At 36.3% G+C, this 18,974-nt stretch overlaps 1 protein-coding gene across 2 annotated transcripts; it reads left to right on the top strand.

The window, feature by feature from the left end:
• The first annotated feature begins 1,614 nt into the window (after nt 1-1,614).
• On the top strand, nt 1,615-18,968 carry ING3 (inhibitor of growth family member 3). Of its 2 annotated transcripts, none has more exons than XM_070755446.1 (12): nt 1,615-1,845; nt 1,993-2,068; nt 4,608-4,708; nt 8,293-8,358; nt 9,096-9,192; nt 9,712-9,783; nt 10,020-10,139; nt 12,188-12,345; nt 12,867-13,057; nt 14,726-14,918; nt 17,370-17,408; nt 17,977-18,968. In XM_070755446.1, exons 3-12 carry the CDS (start codon nt 4,613-4,615, stop codon nt 18,091-18,093), a joined length of 1,149 nt encoding a protein of 382 aa, XP_070611547.1. In that variant the 5' UTR covers nt 1,615-1,845; nt 1,993-2,068; nt 4,608-4,612; the 3' UTR covers nt 18,094-18,968. The 2 variants fall into 2 exon arrangements, with proteins under 2 accessions (XP_070611547.1, XP_070611546.1); XM_070755445.1 differs by having other exon boundaries at nt 1,724-1,845; nt 1,993-2,064.
• The last annotated feature ends 6 nt before the right edge of the window (nt 18,969-18,974 follow it).

Genomic DNA, 18,974 nt, shown 5'->3' with positions numbered 1-18,974 from the left:
CCGTTATTCCTTGTCTGGCCCCCTGGTGCTTTGGAAAACAGCCTGACACCCTCTTCTCTGTGGCAGCCCCTCAGATATTGGAACACTGCCATCATGTCTCCCCTCGTCCTTCTCTTTGCTAGACTAGCCATCCCAGTTCCTACAACCTCTCTTCGTATGTTTTAGTTTCCAGTCCTTATCATCCTGGTTATCATCTCTTCTGCACTTTCTCTAGAGTTTCAATGTCTTTTTTGTAGTGTGGTGACCAAAACTATTTCACAATTTTGAGCTTTCAGGATCTGGATACAGTACACTACAACAGCTCTGCCTTCAAAATCTCTTTGAAAAGAAGACATACTAATTATGTGTTTATTTCTCTATCATTTATACGCAGATTCTCTACAATGTTTTCATCATAGAAGAAAAAAAATATGACAAAGACCAGCTGTGTGGACTAGCTAAGAGAAAATAAGAGACAGCTAAAAAAAATTAGCTCTTCTGTAATGAAAGTATGAGTATTCATGATGCAGGTTAAATGGCTATGTAGTAAGACTTCCTTTAGGAAGCACACAGCTATCTTTTTTTCTCCCTTGTATCTTGATGGTTTTTTCCTCCAATTCAGTAAGAAAAATAAAATGAGCATCCTCCTCCATAACATTATCACATTGAGAAGCCAAGTTAATGAACCCTCACCTTGGCTCCTGTTCCAGATGAAACCTTTATTGGACAGTGATTTACTCTAAAATGCCAGGAGACGATTTTCCAGCAGCAGGAACTGCTACTTTATCTTGCCTGTAGGATTTTGGGATTTCTCCTTTCCTATCAAGTAACATCAATGCTTTGCTCTAAACCTCGTTTTCCAGTTGCAATAACAGGACAATGTGGATATTCTCCATTCAGCATCCCATTCACTTTCTGCCCAGACAAAAATAATTGTTGGTTAGCAATTTAGCACATGATAGGGGTAGTGAGGTCACTTCTCAAATGCTGTTTACAATTATGTATGCATGTATGTATGTATGTATGTATGTATGCATGCATGTATGCATGTATGTATGTATGTATGTTGTAGATAAGGAAGGATGGGGAGTATAGCAGAACAAACGCTTATTTTTTTTTAAAAAGGACTCCTTGTGATTTACATTTGCAAATCTCTTTTTATTCCTTCACACACCGCTACTTAATTTAGAAAAACAATGAAAAACTATGGCATAGTTGCCCTAAATCTGCAACATTGTGAATATTTTCACGTAACCATATGCCTTAATATTACACTATAAAGGGAGGGAATACATTATTATACATTATATTTTTGAAACATGTTCCTTTCACCTTGAAGTAGCATTTTAACTACATAAACTTGTGATTTTTTTCGTCTGAACTAGCCTCGAATATACCGACTCCAGTAAACATGGATAGCAAACGCCGTCAGTAATTAAGCCATCGAGGGACAATTCCAACTTCCCCGCGTCCTTTATAGCAGCCTCCTGTTCCTTCTGCGTCAAAATCAACGACTTCTGGGACGTGTAGTTTTTGAATCCTCCTGTCCACGCAGCCTTTGCTCAAACGACTACATTTCCCAGGAAGCAACGGGAACCTGTGAACCGCGAACATACGTCACTTTCTCAAGGAGCCAATCGCGCGGGGGCCGAAGCGAGCGCCGTCAGCCGCCAATGTTGTTTTCGCTGAGTCGAGCTCTGGTGGTGTTGGCGGTGCGGGCGCCATATTGGAAGGGACGAGGCGGTGTTTTTTTTCCCCTTTCACCCCACCCAGCCCCCCCCTCTCGCTCGTCGTTGAAACAACGGAGCCGCCCGGGCTCGTGCCTCGCCGCCGCCACCATGCTGTACTTGGAGGACTACCTCGAGAGTGAGTCTCTGCAGTGGGAGCGCGGCGGGGGGCAAGAGGCCCGAGGGGAGGGGGAACGGCGAGAGCGCAGCGTAGGCTCCGCCCACCTTCCTCCCTCTTTCAAGGCTGCATCTAACTGACTCACTCCTTCTCCCTCCCTCCCCGCAGTGATCGAACAACTTCCCATGGATCTCCGCGACAGGTTCACCGAGATGCGCGAGATGGATCTGCAGGTGCAGAGTACGTGAGTCAGCCCCGCCCACCGACCGCCTCCCTGGCGCGGCTTCCAGCGCACCCGGCGAGTAGCCGGCCGCTGAGGCGGGCTTTCCAGTGGGAAGGGTGGGGAAGAGCTACCTCGCAGCCATGCGTGCAGCACGGTCGAAGGATAAGCTACAAGTCCTCTTAAAAGCCCTGCCCGCACCAGCCTTGCGTTCCTCAAAAATTTAGGATCAGGCAAACAGTACCCGCACCTTAAGCGCCTTTGAAAGCAACACGAAACATAAGTTCAGAAGAAAGATTCACTCGTAGGGAGATGAAAATAAGTTGGTAGCGTAGGAAATTTCAATAAGGATGAAGAAAGACGTTTGGTTTACATACATTTCTAGTCTGACTTGGGAGCTCAGAAAGATAAACAAATCCCATTTCCCCCATACACATAACCCCCTGAGCTGAGTTATTCTTTGAGAGTTTCAGTGACAGAGAATGTACTTGAACACGGATCTTCCTATCCAGGAAACTTTATAGAATTTTAGGATTAGGCAAACAGTGCCTGTATCTTAAGCGTCTTTGAAAGCAACATGAAACATAAATTCAGAAGAAAGATTCTGAAGAGATTCATCTCTTTGTAGGGAGATGAAAATAAGTTGGTAGCATAGGAAATTTGAATAAGGATGAAGACAGACATTTGGTTCATATACATCCCTGACTTTCCGGAGCTCAAAAAGATAAACATAGCACCTTTCTCCCATTTTTCCCTACATAACTCTCTGAGCTGAGTTGTTCCTTGAGAGTTTCTGTGACAGGATGGACTTGAACATGGATTTTCCCATCCAGGGAACTTTATACTTTATTTTAAAATTTGAATAAAAATAAATAAATAGAACATGGATCTTCCCAGAACACTATATAGAATCATCTGTAAAATAAAAACTAATCAATCTCATGCATAATAAAACACAATAAATAAGCAGAACTCAAAAGAAAAAAAATCTCTACATTGTTGATATACAGTATACTGTATAGTATATGCAATGCTTATTTCTGATGGCTTTTTGTTGGAACAGTGACACTTCATAATACTGTCCAAAACACTACTTTTACCCAATGATTTATGTAGATTTTCTTCAGCCTGAATGGACATCACTTCCAGCTCTAAATTTCCTTTGAATCTTCTGTTGTGTATGAAGTATTTGGCATTTCTTGTTGCACATCATTTGTCCTAAATATTTCAGTTTTATTATTTTGATGTTTTTCACACATTCCCTATTTTTGTCAATTTGTTGGAAGATTCACACTAAACCATAAAAACCCAACTACATTACTCTTAGCAGTTACCCTTTGACTCAATCAACGTGGTTAATTTATGATTTAGTATATTATGCAACTCCCCCTAATAACCATGATTAAGTCAACCATCTTGGAAACAGGTATAATTGAGACTTGCTCATTGTTTATGGTGCATTTGAATTCAATTGCTTAAATACATTCTCAGATATATTTATGCACACTTAATAGCAATTGGTTTCAGTAGTTGTCAGTTGATTTCAGTAGTTTGTCCAGCTGGTTTGGACAAAACTCAGCAGCACTTTTCATACGGCTGTTGATAAAAATAGGATCGCCAATGTCTGATGCCAAATATGGCACAATGAGAAGAAGTATTATTCAAGTTTTTTTCTTCTCTCCCTGGTGTTTCCTCCAAGTGCAGGGTTAGGTTTTTATGGATCAAGTTTTGATCCATTGGTTGTGACAGAAATTGACCGATCAACGTTGCCTGAGCCCGATCTTGCTGGCTAAGAGAGAATAGCTGACCCAAAGTCATCCGGCTGTCTAAGTTGGTAGTAGAATTCATTCTTCTGGTTTCTAGCCTGGTGCCTTCACCACTGGGCCAGACCTGTTCTTTCTATAATATTGTCCATTGGCTTATTCATTCTTTCGTGCTAGGGGTTATACCATAGCAACATCTGAAATACCCTAGTGCTGCTGTATATAGACAGTTCAGTAATTAGGAATTTTGGAACTATTTTCTTTGATGCAGCTTTCATAACAAATGTGTCTGAACTAAAATATGCTATATGGAAGCAAATTTAATTCATTTGTAAATACATTCAATATTGTGATCTGATATCTCCTTATTTTGGAATTTCATTGGATTTGGGAAGACTTAATTTTACAAAAATATTGTTAAGATATTGTCATGTATCTCTTCTAATGTTAAAGTACTGTCAGTGATTTAGCAATTAAAATATCAAAATGGAGTGAGGAAACTCATATTCAAGCCTATCCTCAGCATGGAAAGGTACTTGTGAACTTTGGACAAGTCATATTCTCAAATCAACTTTTCTGACCTTTTGGATATGCATTAAAAATAAGAAAAGATTCCCTTATTAGCTGTCTTGAGCTCCTGGGATATAAGTCAGACAAATCACAGTGGAAAATTACATTATGTCTTATGGCCAGCCATTTTCTTAAAGTCTTAAAATATTGGCTTACTCGTGTTACCCTATTTTAAACTATTACATATTTATCTAGATAAATGAACATATAGAATGTTCTCTTTGTTTAAGATGCAATGGATCAACTGGAGCAGAGAGTAAATGAATTTTTTATGAATGCAAAGAAAAACAAACAGGAATGGAGAGAAGAACAAATGACTTCAATTAAAAAGGTAAGAATAACGTAAATGTCTGCAACAACAAAATTCCAAAGTAGATCTTTGAATTTGTTTTAAATTATTTCTGAGTTTATATATAAAAAATCTCCACATGTGGGATAAAATGCAGAATTCCTTCTGTATAAAACTTAAACATTTTAACCACTTTTCATTATCTATTTAACCAGAAAAAGAACTATAACCTGTCAGTAGTGGCAAAATAATATTTCTACTACTTCGAGAAAATTATTATTTTATTTTAATTAGGTAGGCATTAAAGTACAAGGCATATAAGAAGAAAATAATTGATATAGTGAGTTTTTAAAGAATGAATCAGGACTTTGGAAAATGTATTTCATGGTTCATGGCTTTCTTTTTTAAAGAATCTTTTAAAGATCATTTTGACTAGAGACTTTATAATGCTTCAGTTTTCAAGGATGATTTTGCTTTTCAGTAGGACTGCAAAATTTGAAATGTTTTGCACATGATATGCTCTATTTCATTTAGAATCAGGTTGATCCAACCATTCTAGAATTCTTTTGCGCTCAAGCGTTTGAAATGTAAAGTATTTTTAGATGGAAATGGGTCAATTTTGTGCTTGAAATGTTCCTGGAATATTACTACAGCAACCTATTTCAGCTTTTTCAGCTCTTTCAGAATCAAAATACTGTAGAATATTTCACTGTTGTTGTGTTTCAATTTTTAGAGCACACAGTATCTTCCATGCTTAAAAATAGTGGAAAGTGACAGAACTATTTAAACTTCCGACTAATCTTCAAATTTGATTTGATTCAGTAACACGAATAAATACCAAATGAACAAATTAAATCAAAGGTCTTGATTCTTCAATAACATTTTTTCACTTATAAACTCTGATTATAGAATTATATACATTTATATATTCAGCTCAATTCCAGCACCTAAGATTAAGTATCTCAGACAAATACTGTAGTAACTATTTAATCTGCTCAAAAATATACACTGCTCAAAAAAATAAAGGGAACACTTAAACGACAGAATATAACTCCAAGTAAATCAAATGTCTATGAAAACAAACTGTCCACTTAGGAAGCAACACTGATTGACAATCAATTTCACATGCTGTTGTGCAAATGGAATAGTTGTGCAAATGAAATATTCAATGAGAATATTTCATTCATTCAGATCTAAGATGTGTTTTTTTAGCGTTCCCTTTATTTTTTTTGAGCAGTATATAAATTGAAAGTTATCCTATAAGGGGCATGGATAGTGATTATTAAAGTGCTCATATTGTTAGAAAGTTTTATCTAACCCTCACCTGGGGCTTGCCGTCCTGAAATTTAAATCTGTTATCATATATCCTGCTAAATGAAAGTTGTATATAGAAATACAGTAATACCTCATGATACGAACTTAATTGGTGCAAGGAGAAGGTTCGTAAGACGAAAGGTTTGTAAGACGAAACATTGTTTCCCATAGGAAACAATGTAAAGTCAATTAATCCGTGCAACCAAAAAAACCCCCGCAAAAAAACGGCTTTCGGCGACTGCTGGGAAGCCGTGCGGCTGTTTTAAAAGGTGACAGCCGGCCTGGGGGGCTTCCCAGCACCCCCCGAACCCGGGTTTGGGGTTCGGGGGGGTGCTGGCAAGCCCCCCAGGCCGGCTGCGACCTTTTAAAACAGCCACGCCGCTTCCCAGCTGTCTCCTGAAGCCGAACGCGGAAGTTCGGCTTTGGCGTTCGGATTCAGGAGACAGCTAGGAAGAGGCGCGGCTGTTTTAAAAGGTCGCAGCCGGCCTGGGGGGCTTCCCAGCAACCTCCTGAACTGAACCCGGGGTTCAGTAAAATTTTGCCTCTTCTTACGAACTTTGTTCGAGTTACGAACTGGCGTTCGGGAGGCTTCTGGGAAGCCCCGCCGCCCGGCTGTCACCTTTTAAAACAGCCGCGCGGCTTCCCAGCAGTCTCCGAACGCCGGTTCGTAACTCGAAAAAAGTTCGTAAGAAGAGGCAAAATTTTTCTGAACCCCAGGTTCGTATCACGAGTTGTTCGTAAGACGAGGGGTTCGTATCTTGAGGTACCACTGTATTTGAATAATTCCATCATACAATACTGTTCTGACGGTGTGTTTTAGCCGCCCGTAATTACAGGGTAATTAGTCCAGGAAGAGACACACCACATGATAAAAGGAAAACCCAAAAGTTTTTATAAACAGAAAAACAGAAACAGCTCCCTTTTTAAATGTCAAAGGGATTTTCTGGTACACACAAGGCACAAGTTAAATGCAATCCAATTGCTCACCCAATCACTGGGAAGTTGAGTCCAATTCTGAAGTCCAGAGAGTCCACACACAATCTTGAACAGCACAAAAACCACGATCTTGACAAAACAATGAATCAGATAAACTGCCATGAGGCTAAAACACCAGGCTGCACTTTTATCTGTAGCACTAATTACAGCAGCCCCACCCAACCACAGGTGGCCTCATTTTCTCTTGTAATAATCCTTCAGTTGTTGTCTCCTATGCATCACTCTACACATGCGTGGATGTGTCATTAATTCTAGTTCAGAATCCAGGGATGACAGATGATTGATCTCCTCCTGGGCTGTCTGCCAAACTCCCCTCTTCCCCGTCACTCACGCTTCCTTGGTCAGAGGAGGCTTTGTCGGTAGATTCCATCGGGAGCAAAATAGGCCTGCGGCATGTGGATGTTTCCCCCACATCCACCTGCACTTTCCTTGGAGCAGGAGCTGGGCCAGAGCTAACCACAACACAATACTGTCCTTAGTAGTGTTTTCTAAAACTAAATACATTCAGCGTCTTATATTTCTATTATAGGACTTAATTTCAAGTTCCTTGATTATCTTTCATTGAACCTTATTATAACAATATTTGTCAAATTAACATTTCAAAAATATATTTATATTCACTTATTTACCAAGGCTTGTATGTTGCTAATTCAAAACTCCTTTGAACAGATAACATCCAACAAGAAAAAAATAAAAATAATAATTAGAACATCGCCTAATAGCTCACCCATGAAAGCAGATCAATCTTCACTGTTTTCAAATCCTTTTCTGAAGAGCTGATGGTCTTTAAAGATTTTTTAAAAGTTCAAAAGGAGGAGGTATTCCAGATATCCAAGTGCAAGCTTTTCAAGGCCTAGGGTTATAGTAGTGGCAGTTGTACACAATCACTGAAAAGCATTTAAGCATTTCCCCCCCAGTTCTTACTGAACAGGCAGACTTAGCCCAGGTGGTCTAAAGATTACCTGTCCTGAGCCCTAGTATGTCTCCAACACCTTGATTTGTGTCTGGATACAAACAGCCAGTGTAACTCTTTGCAGTCATTCTTTCAGATGGACAAATCTAGATACATCCATCTGAGTTTCTGGATGCTGTTCCAATTGAACTTTCTATGTGTCCTTCAAGGACTTCTCCATACAGAGGAAATTGCAGTAGTCCACCCATATTAATCTCTGTCTTAAAATATGCTTTATTATAATAAATTAAAATAGCGTAACTATGCATTGATAGATAATTTTACCCTAGTTCAGTTAGTAATTATTAAAGGTTTACTAAAAAATATTTGTGACCAATTTGCTTACATAATATTTCCAATGCAGGATTACTACAAAGCGCTAGAAGACGCAGATGAAAAAGTACAGTTGGCTAATCAAATTTATGATTTAGTAAGTAAAATAGAAAATTTTGAATTGATTTATATGGTGGTCTTCAGTTGACACTTTCTTTCAACATTTGTACATAAATGTTAATGTATAACAAAAAAAATAAATATATTTTCATTAACAACATGGAGGTCTGCTCTAATTTTTGAACATGTCAGATCTCCTGCGCAGATTTGTACCACTTGTGGAACAACCAAATTTGTGGTGATTTTTGTGTTCACGTCTTTGATGGCTACATAGTTTACATGGCCTGACTTAGAGCTTATTTTCAAAGAAGAAAGACCCATTTAATTTCACGCTAGCCTTTATCAGGTGATAGTTAAATGAAATTTGAGAAGCTATATAAGGCTTAAAATTTGTATTAATTTAGCCAGTGGTTTTCCAGCTCACTTGTCTTAGTTTGCACAATACATCCTGAACTATAAGTAAGATTGCGACCCATATTTCAATATAGACCAACTAATGGCAAACAATTAAAAATATGGTTGCAGGGAAACAAGACAGAACATGGAGATGAAATGGAACCAAAAGATAAATGGAAAGTGGTGAAGCAGATACCTTATTGCTATTTTATGGAATCTTGTCATCTGTATTATTTCCATTACAAATATCCTCTCCATAGTGAAACAATTTTGATACAGTATTTAAAATATTTGAGAGATAAGAAGAATTGAATAAATATAATGAACAAATAAATGTATAAATAAGCTATCAATTCTAAAAATCTGTTATTAAATTAGGTAGACCGTCATTTAAGAAAATTGGACCAGGAGTTAGCTAAATTTAAAATGGAACTTGAAGCTGATAATGCTGGTATTACTGAAATATTGGAAAGACGTAAGTATATGTGATAATCTTTTAAAATTGTGCTAGTGCATATAATATTGTATGAGTTCTGGTTTAACAGTACCAGGCAGTTAATAGTATGCAAAGCATTCAAGATCCAGTTCAAAGGTATTATGATTGGATCTGAAATTAAGAATTTAAAGGAACATTGCGATTTGCTGTTATTTTATATGTGAATTAGATTAGAATTTAGATTTGATTCAATACAAGAATAATAGGCATAATAAGGTTTGAACATCTTTGAATCTGCTTTATACAGGTATTTTCAAAAAAATAGAATGGAAATGGTAGAAATGGTTGATTTTATGAGAGTTATTAACCCTGTACAGTTTTTAACTACATAGTTTTGAAGTTTTCAGTTAGGAATGTTCTAGTTCTAACAGATAAAAATCTCGTAGAATGAAAAAGATAAGTAAACAACCCATGGTATCAGGGTCATTTTTTGCCATATTGACAGTAGCTTGTCAAAACCATATTTGTGATTAAAAGAAATATTTATTATCCTGACAGGTTCTTTGGAATTGGATACACCCTCACAACCATTGAATAATCATCATGCACATTCTCACACTCCAGTAGAAAGTAAGTTGAATATTTCCTCTTTAATTTGATTTAGTATGAATGTAAAACTAATATAGGATTATCTTCATGAAAAGCCAGCTACCTCCTAAAGTTGCCATTGGAATTTACATAAATGCTTGAATGCATTCAATGGATCTAAAATTGATTAAAAAAAACAGCTTGATAAGGCTAAGCTTTGTATGTTTGTAGAATTTCAACATCTTTTAGACTAACAGTTTTTAAAATTCTTTATACAGAAAGGAAACACAATCCCTCCTCTCATCATGCAGCAGCAGACCATGTACCTGAAAAGAAGTTTAAATCTGAAGCTCTCCTGTCAACTCTCACTTCAGATGCCTCTAAAGAAAATGCACAAGGTAATTTCTGTTATAAATTGAAATGAAAATCTAAGCAAACTGAATCATTTTTGGATCCTATATTCAGAAACAGTGTCATTTGAGGAAAAAAGCAGATACAATTTTTATTTAAAAGTAGTTGCTGCAGTAGTTGCTGCTGAAAGCTGTATGGCAGAACTAAAAATCTATAAGTGAAGAAATAGTTCAAAAATTAAAAACAGCTTTAACAAAACATGGGGAAAATAGACCAAACAGAATCAAATTGCCATTGGTTTCCAGTTAGCTCCTTGCTAGGAATATTGCAAATTTTAAAAAAAAGTAACACATTTTTCTTTATACTTCACTTTTATCCTTAACCCATGTTTTTCAGTTCAAGGAGACTTATGTATTTGTTTATTAGTTTTATATGTCCGCCCATCTCAGAAACATGAGTCTGGTTAGCTAGCAATATTTAAAAAGACAAAACATATACCAAATACAGAAAATATAAGTGTCAGGGGGAATATTCAAAATCATAAGTCAATCATTCAGCAGAACCAGCATATGTCTTCATCACACACTCTGGGTCCCAGGTTCGATGGAGACAAGTCTTCTAGGACTAGGCCTTATTGGAAGGCCAACAGGAACAGAGCCAAACTGGAGAGATAATATTCAAGAGAGTGAGAATCAGAACATAAAAGGCTCCTCATGGGACCTACTGGCTAATACTTGTAAGCAGATGAGACCTGGAAGATTCTTCTGCCAGACTACATAGGACAGATAGGAACGTCCAAGAAAAAAATAGACCCATAAACAATCAGGTCCTAAACCATGAAGGATTGCCTACACCTTGAATTTTCCCCAAAACCATATTTATAGCCAATGCACAGTACTTAGTCCTGGGCAGATAGCAACCAGATTGAGCAGAATATTGTAGCAGCCTATCACTAACAAGGGCAACATAATCTAAGTCTTCCAATATTTTCTTTGATTCAGTACAAGATGTTTCCTCTCTTTATCTGTTTTTGAAGAAATGGGTGGAGGAATATAGCTAAGAAAATGGCTTTATCACATCAAGCAGGATCTTGTTGACACAAAGAATAACATATAGGCTCATGATGTTCCTCCTCTTTTCACCTGGCTATTCCTGCTATTTATTTTCTTCCTTCTTTTTCTCTACATTCTTTGTTCAACCTCTCATTTTTTCCATTTCGAACTTTGCTTTGCATTGTGTGCTAACCCATTTGCAACATCACTATTACAGGGAAGACAATTAGTCTTTGAAGATTAGGCAGAAATTTGATATCCTACTTCCATTTTGTATATTTACAATTTGGCAGGGACATGTTTCTGATGGTATTTTTTAACAGCAAAAGAAACAAAAAAACACCTTTTTCTACAATTGGAAGTTTGGAAAAAGATGCTTTTGATAAAGAGTGATATTTGTCATAGGCCAGACTGCTTATTTACTTCTGGATGCAAATATTTTTTAAGGTAGTAAGTATTTTCAATTTTCTGAGTGGTATTTATTTTATTTACCATTGTGTAATTTTAAATTACACTTAAAAGTACCTGAGAAGTGAATTCAGAGCCAAATAAAATTATCTTTCCACAGTCTCCTAAAAATATTCATGTTGCATCTTAATATATGTGTCTCTCATTTTATTTGTGATAGCATATAGTTGAAGTAAGTAGAGAAAAAGGTTAATACTTCATTGCTAATAATTTGATTCTCAAAACATGCAAATTTGAGTATTGTAATATTTACCATACCATTCTATTTTAAAAATCACTGTACATTTAAAGTTGAATACCAAGAACACACCTTTTGTAATCACATCAATTGGTTTATTGAAGCATATAATAAAGAATTCATTTCTTCCATAATTTTGTTACATTTTAGTATTTGGTCGAGGGGACAAATTGATACAACACTAAAATCTTTCCATGTCATTAAATCTATATTTTCCTTTCTTAATTAGCACACTGTCTAACTTTTCCTTCATACACAGTTAATTTCCAGTTTTCTGACATTTACTTTTTTAGTTCTCATTTTAGACTATATAAATATGTTCCCTTTATTCATCAAGGGTGTCGAAACAGTAATTCATCATCCTCATCCAACAGTGCATATAATGCAAATTCTTCTCAGCCATTGGCATCGTATAACCTGGGCTCATTATCTTCAGGAGCTGGAGCTGGTGCTATTACCATGGCAGCAGCTCAGGCAGTGCAAGCCACAGCACAGGTAAGGAATTCAAAGCATGTTTTAAAATACCTGCCCCAAACAGCTGAAATGAATGAATGAAAACAAATGGAACAACAAGCTATTGGCACTTCAAAGTGATCGTTTTCAAAGATGCCATATCTATTGGTTGATATTTCATGGATGTAGGTTTTACATGAAAGGAAAGATTTATATGGGACATTCTGAAACCTTTCCCCACTAGATTAAACGTGTAAACCTGTAATTTTATCTACATGTGCTTGAGATGAGCCAGAGGAAAATATCAATTTTATTTTCAATATTTTGAACATAAAAGATTAAACCTCAACTATAGAATATTTTAGGGAAGAAAGTAAGGTATTCATTAAATGATTATATACTAAACAAGTTTTAACTACTCCCATAATGTACTTATCAATTAGCTCAAGTTCTATTCATGCTTCAAGAAAAGCAATGAAAGTCAAGTGTTTCACTTCTGTGTTCAATGTATTATAAATGAGGCTAAATTTGAAACCATTGTAATATTGCTGTTTTTCTTTTAGATGAAAGAAGGAAGACGGACATCAAGCTTAAAGGCAAGCTATGAAGCATTTAAGAACAATGACTTCCAACTCGCAAGAGAATTTGCATTATCCAGGGACACAGCCGGATATACATCATCTGCTTTGGCATCCACATTATCACAGACATTGAGTTCATCAACCACAGATTCACGGAGTGGTCGAAAAAGCAAGTACGTTCATTAAAATTGTAGCTTCTTTGTTGTAAAAGACATTAAAAAAAGAATCTACCTGGGGAAGACAAAATTATATGATAAAGATATAGACAAAGGATTTATTGCTTCTTAACTCCACCCCACTGCTTAGCAAAGGAAATTATAGTCCCAGTTGCCATTGTAACCAAGGACTATCTCTAAACCTTTCACACTACAGGTAGTCTTTGATTTATGACCACAGTGGAGTCCAAAATTTCTGTTGCTAAGCAAAACATCCGTTAAGTGAATTTTACCCTAATTTACGACTTTTTTTGCCACTGTTGCTAAACAAATCCCTGCAGTTTTTAAATTAGTCACACGGTTATTAAGTGAGTGTAGCTTCCCCATTGACTTCGCTGGTCAGAAGGTTGCATTGCATGACCCCGTGACTCTGCAACCATCATTAATATGAATCAGTTGCCAAGCGTCTGAATTTTGATCACATGACTATGGGGATGCTACAATGGTACCTATGAAAAACAGTCATAGGTTTTTTCAGTTCCATTGTGAGTTCAAATGGCCGTAAAATGAACTGGATTACTTGCAGTTGTGTTCCCTCTGTTACGTCTTTCCAAGGCCACCTTTATCCATTATTCTCTTCATTAGAAGCAGTAATAACAAAACAAGAACGTTTCTTTTTCTGCTTTTTTTGGACAATCTCAAGCTTCAATTTCCAATTTTCAAAGACTTAAAAAAGAAAATGTATATTAAGCAGCAAGTAGCTGAAGCAAAAATAAAAAATCTGAGCATGATAACTACCTTTTTGCAGAAGTCTGCACAGAATTCGTGCCATTCTCAGGGGATGGATTATAGTATGTTCTGCCACTATCACCACTTAGGACCTGGCCTGTCAGGCAAAGATACTGCTGAGTAGAAATGTAATGATGGTAGATTCCAGGTCTGTAAATTCAATTTTGTGCCAAAGTTTCATGCCAAATAAAAAGGAAACTTTTTTTTGGCCACCAGATGGCATGCAACCACTACAATAATTTTCACCTTTTTTGGCAGTATGAGCTTGCTGTCTTAATCTGGCTCATCACCTTAAGGCGCAGAAGCAATTAAGTTATCAAGTTTCTAAGCCTTTATTTCTGTAATGTTCAGTATTCAGACTTCTGTTCAGGAATAATTCAAGAACTATGGTTGCTAAAGATTTTTTAAATGTATCATTTGCGCTATTACTTAACAAACGAAGATGAATTATTTCAGCGAAAGCAAGAAAAAGCATTCTCTGAGTCTGCAAGAATTTTTTTCCCCATATTGAAAGAAATTTATGTGCAAAGGAATACTTAAATGAAGTATATTAAGTTCCCAAATTTCATTGCATGCCATTTGTGACACAGTGCTTTCTTTAACAAAAATAACTGAAGGAAAGTTCAAAGTACAATGACCCACTCCCACAATCTTAATTGGATCTCAACATTCCCCTTATGAAGAAAAGTTTGATTTTATTCAGATGTTACGCATAGCCCCCAGACAGAAAATTCAGGCTTTTTGTAAGTGAAAAGTATTTGTTACATATTGGCTTTAACTTAGAAATTATTTTAAAATTGCAACACGTCACAATTTTTCAAAATTGTTTTGTTTCAGAATGTCCCTTGTCATGGAAAAGAGGTTGGCGAAAGTAACCTATTTATGTTAATTTTTCAGAAACAATAATAAATCCTCAAGTCAACAATCATCCTCATCATCTTCATCTTCTTCTTTGTCATCATGCTCCTCATCCTCTGCACTTGCCCAAGAACTTTCCCAGCAAACAGCAGTCATTCCCGAGTCTGAATCTAATAGCCAGGTTGATTGGACCTACGATCCAAACGAGCCACGTTACTGCATTTGTAATCAGGTATATTCTGTCAGAGAAAGAACATTGTTTCTGACAGGGCAGTTTGTCTAGTTTATCGATCATGGCTTATTTGCTGAGAGGAGACAGATGTGATAATACGTAATTATGTATCATAAATTATGAATATTTATATTATAACATAATTGAAAATTACCAAATTACAATGAATTCTATAAAGCTAGATGGCCAACAGCTTGTTGATATATGCAGAATATAGTGTATCTTTGAATCAAATCTTTGAAAATATCTGCATAGTGTCAAAGAAATATAAATAAATCTGTTTTTATTTATTAGTACAGTGGCACCTCTACTTAAGAACTTAATTTGTTCTGTGAGCAGGTTCTTAAATAGAACAGTTTGTAAGTAGAAGCAATTTTTCCCATAGGAATCAATGAAAAAGATGATAATGTGTGCAAACCCATTAGGAAAGAAATAAAAGCTTGGAATTTGGGTGGGAGGAAGAGGAGGACAGTCGCTGCCAAAGGAAGGTGAGGTGAGGGGAATCCAAAAAATCCAAAACTTTAAGGCTTAAAAAAAAAAAGAGGGACTCTGAGGTGGCGAGGAGGAGCACACGCCTCCCATACACCCAGCGCGAGGCTGCCTCCCATACACTGCACCAGAGAGAGAAACCCAGGCGATCGAGAGGGGGAAACCTCCCGCTCCTTTTACTGAAAGGCTGCTGCTGCTACTACCTGCTTCTTCTTCCTTCCCATGCTGAAGGGCTCCCCTCTCCTCTCACTCGCTTGCTTTGTAGCCAGCACCTTTCCTTCACTGTGGTGACTCCTCGGTTTGGCTGAAGCCGAGTTGATCCAGCCGGGTCGAAGCGCCCCTTTTGTCTATCTGCACCCGGATGCTCCGGGAGGCAACCTCGCGCTGGGTGTATGGGAGGCAGCGCAAGGGAGTCACCACAGGGAAGTGGTTTATTCCCTCTCCAAGCACCCAGAGAAAGGAAAATGCTCCGTTCGCTCTGGGCTGCCAAAGTCTCCTTAACTGCCCCCGAAAGGCTCCTCTGACAGCCCAGAAAAGCTCAAGATGGCAGGGATTAAAGGGGCAATGGCAGGAAATTGGCCGGGCTCTCAAATTTCCTGGGAAATTTTTCCGGGCTCGGGTTCTTAAGTGGAAAACGGTTCTTAAGAAGAGGCAAAAAAAATCTTGAACACCTGGTTCTTACTTAGAAAAGTTCTTAAGTAGAGGTGTTCTTAGGTAAAGGTACCACTGTATCTGCTAATCTTCATAATCAATCAGCTCATTTTTACTCTTTATCTTTGGAGATGCAGAATTAGTATAATTTAATAAAGACATATCATTTTATGCAGTTACATCCAATCTCTTTGGATGTAAAATATTGTCCATGTTTGACAGATTTATATTATGTAAATATTAAACCCAAAAAACTTAATCTGGCTATAGGTTTCCAAACTAAACAAACATAGAAAATATAATGCACAGAGCATCTGAATAAACAATTGATTCTCAAATATTGCTTAAAAATATGTAGACATAAATTTATGTAGAATGTGTAGTCTCACAATTATTTTCTGCAAACAAAATTCTTGAATCTTTTTATTTCAATTGTGATACAGTGTATTTCTATAAATCTGATTCTATGGACTCCCAGCATTTTGAGATTTGCAGTTATAGAAAGTAGCGTACAGCTCTAATAACTAAACAGCCTTAAATGTTTAAAATATAATGATAATATTTGAAATGAAAATTATATCACTTACGGTGATAGTACTACAAAGCTGATTCAAATAATGAATAGCTTGAGAAACAATTTTAACTTTGGCTTTAATGTTAATGGTATTTAATATTACCGTTGCTTCCTCTGTTTTATTTTGTTTACTTTTATTTTACTTTCTGGCTGATTGGATTTCAGATTAGATATTAGAGATATTTTCTGTTGAAAAATTATCTTGAAACACAGCTGTTAAATATAAAAGTTAATGTTGAGGCTATCTCATCGGACAGCTATACAGACCGTCATTCAAATTGGCTGTTTCAGATTTGCATTTGAAAACTCAAAACAACATTCTAGTTAATATATAAGGCTGATATTCTACAAATAATAAACCAGATTACAGATAGTAAATATGTGACAATAAAGTTACCTGTGTTTATATGTTGTAGCTAATAGTAATTGGGAAAAAATGTTTTCCACAAACTGGTATAGCCATATTTCCAAATAGGCAGTTCATCAAAGTGACTCCCCCAAAAATTTAAAATGTTAATTATCAAAGAAAAAAGTTCAGTAACTCATAGATATTTCAGTGGGAATTTTTGGAAGTCATTTACAATCTAAACAATTAAATCATAGCAAAGTGACTATTCTTTGTACATATTCAAAGTTGGAACTGTTGATCTTAATCTCTCCTAGTAACTTTTTGTTGTGAAATATTTTCTGATCATATAAAATCTAATGTTCCAATAATATGTACTGATTCTTCATAGGTGTCATACGGTGAAATGGTGGGCTGTGACAATCAAGATGTAAGTATGGAAAAATTAATTGAAACTAGAAATAATGTTATATTGTTGTTTTTTATTTTAGTTTTCTAAGAACCAGGTTAAACAGATATTCGGATCTAATTCCTGGGGTGTAACACACACAAACACAATATATACATATACTATATACACATGTCAGTATTCAATTCTTTTTCACTGCTTCTAATAATATATTTGAGGAAAGAGTTGGATGTAGTCAGAAATGTTTCAGGTTGTCTGTGGGACTTCAGTGAGTGTATTAGAAGTGTGTCTGTTTTAAACCCTAGATGTAAGTTTTAAATTGGTTTTGGGGGGAAATAATACAGCTGTTAAGAATTGAAAAATGATTCCACACATACAATGCTGTCTAAATAAGCACATAGTAGTTGTCCCGTTAATATTGATGGCCAAAAAATAGAATGTCTGAGATGAAACTTACCTGGCTTCCTAACAGATCTTGTATTTTTCCTTTATTTAATGAGTCTCTGAATCTGTTCCATGTTAATCTGTTGCAATTTTTTTTAGCATCAGTGTTTTAGAATATCATGTTTTCCTTTTATGTGTCTTACAGTGTCCTATAGAGTGGTTCCATTATGGCTGTGTTGGATTGACAGAAGCACCAAAAGGAAAATGGTACTGTCCACAGTGCACTGCTGCAATGAAAAGAAGAGGCAATAGGCATAAATAAATGCTGCATTATCTTCACTCCAGTTAACATATTCCTTTTGGGAGGTGGATTAGGAGAAAATGCTTCTTTGCAGCCAATCAAAGAAGGATTGATATAGCTGTCAAAATATTGACTTCTTAATTTTGCTAGCTGTGTTTTAATATTGTACCTAAATTATTTATGCACTACAGCTGTGCTATAAATACTTTTCCAGTTAGCCATGGATTGTTCCAATGGCAAACGTATGCAGACATTTGTACTCCGACCATTTTCTCTAAGCAATGGGCATTCTATGATAACTTGGTCTTCAGATAATTCCAGCAAAAGGACATTTCAAATCATTTTATATTCAGCTGACATTCTGCTGCATGTTCTGTGCTCAAGAACTGTTACGGAATTTATGTATATAAGTGGTAAAGGCAGTCAGACTGTCAAGAAAATGGACATTTTCAAATGCCTTTAGAGCTTGCTCTCTTGTTGAAATGGACGTCAGCAAGCTGAAGAAGATGGTTCTTGTATACACACACTGGGCTAATATCCTCTGGAGTACTTGGAACAAAGCAACAGACTCTTGTACACTTTAAAAAAAAATACCACTAATCTTTATATGTTTGGGGTCCATTCAGGGCATAGTCATTAAAAATGGTGTTAAAGTGATAAACTTTTTATACCAAATGTGTTTATTTTTTGTGCAAGTGATCCTTTAAATTGAAACTGTATTAGGTGTTCAAATTTGAAAAAAATCAAATGCTAGTATTAATGCTTTGCATACTGTATCAAAGAAAGACAATACAACATTTCATGAAAGCTTTCATAATATGCAGACTAACTGGAGGATTTTAAATAGTTTTTATTTTTTTTAATAAAATATATAAATAAAAGGTTTCCATCTCCAACATACT

The sequence above is a fragment of the Erythrolamprus reginae genome, chromosome 6 (assembly GCF_031021105.1).
Source record: "Erythrolamprus reginae isolate rEryReg1 chromosome 6, rEryReg1.hap1, whole genome shotgun sequence".
Classification (NCBI taxonomy): domain Eukaryota; kingdom Metazoa; phylum Chordata; class Lepidosauria; order Squamata; family Dipsadidae; genus Erythrolamprus; species Erythrolamprus reginae.
Note: the sequence above shows the minus strand (reverse complement) of the source record. Positions and strands in the feature narration are given on the sequence as shown.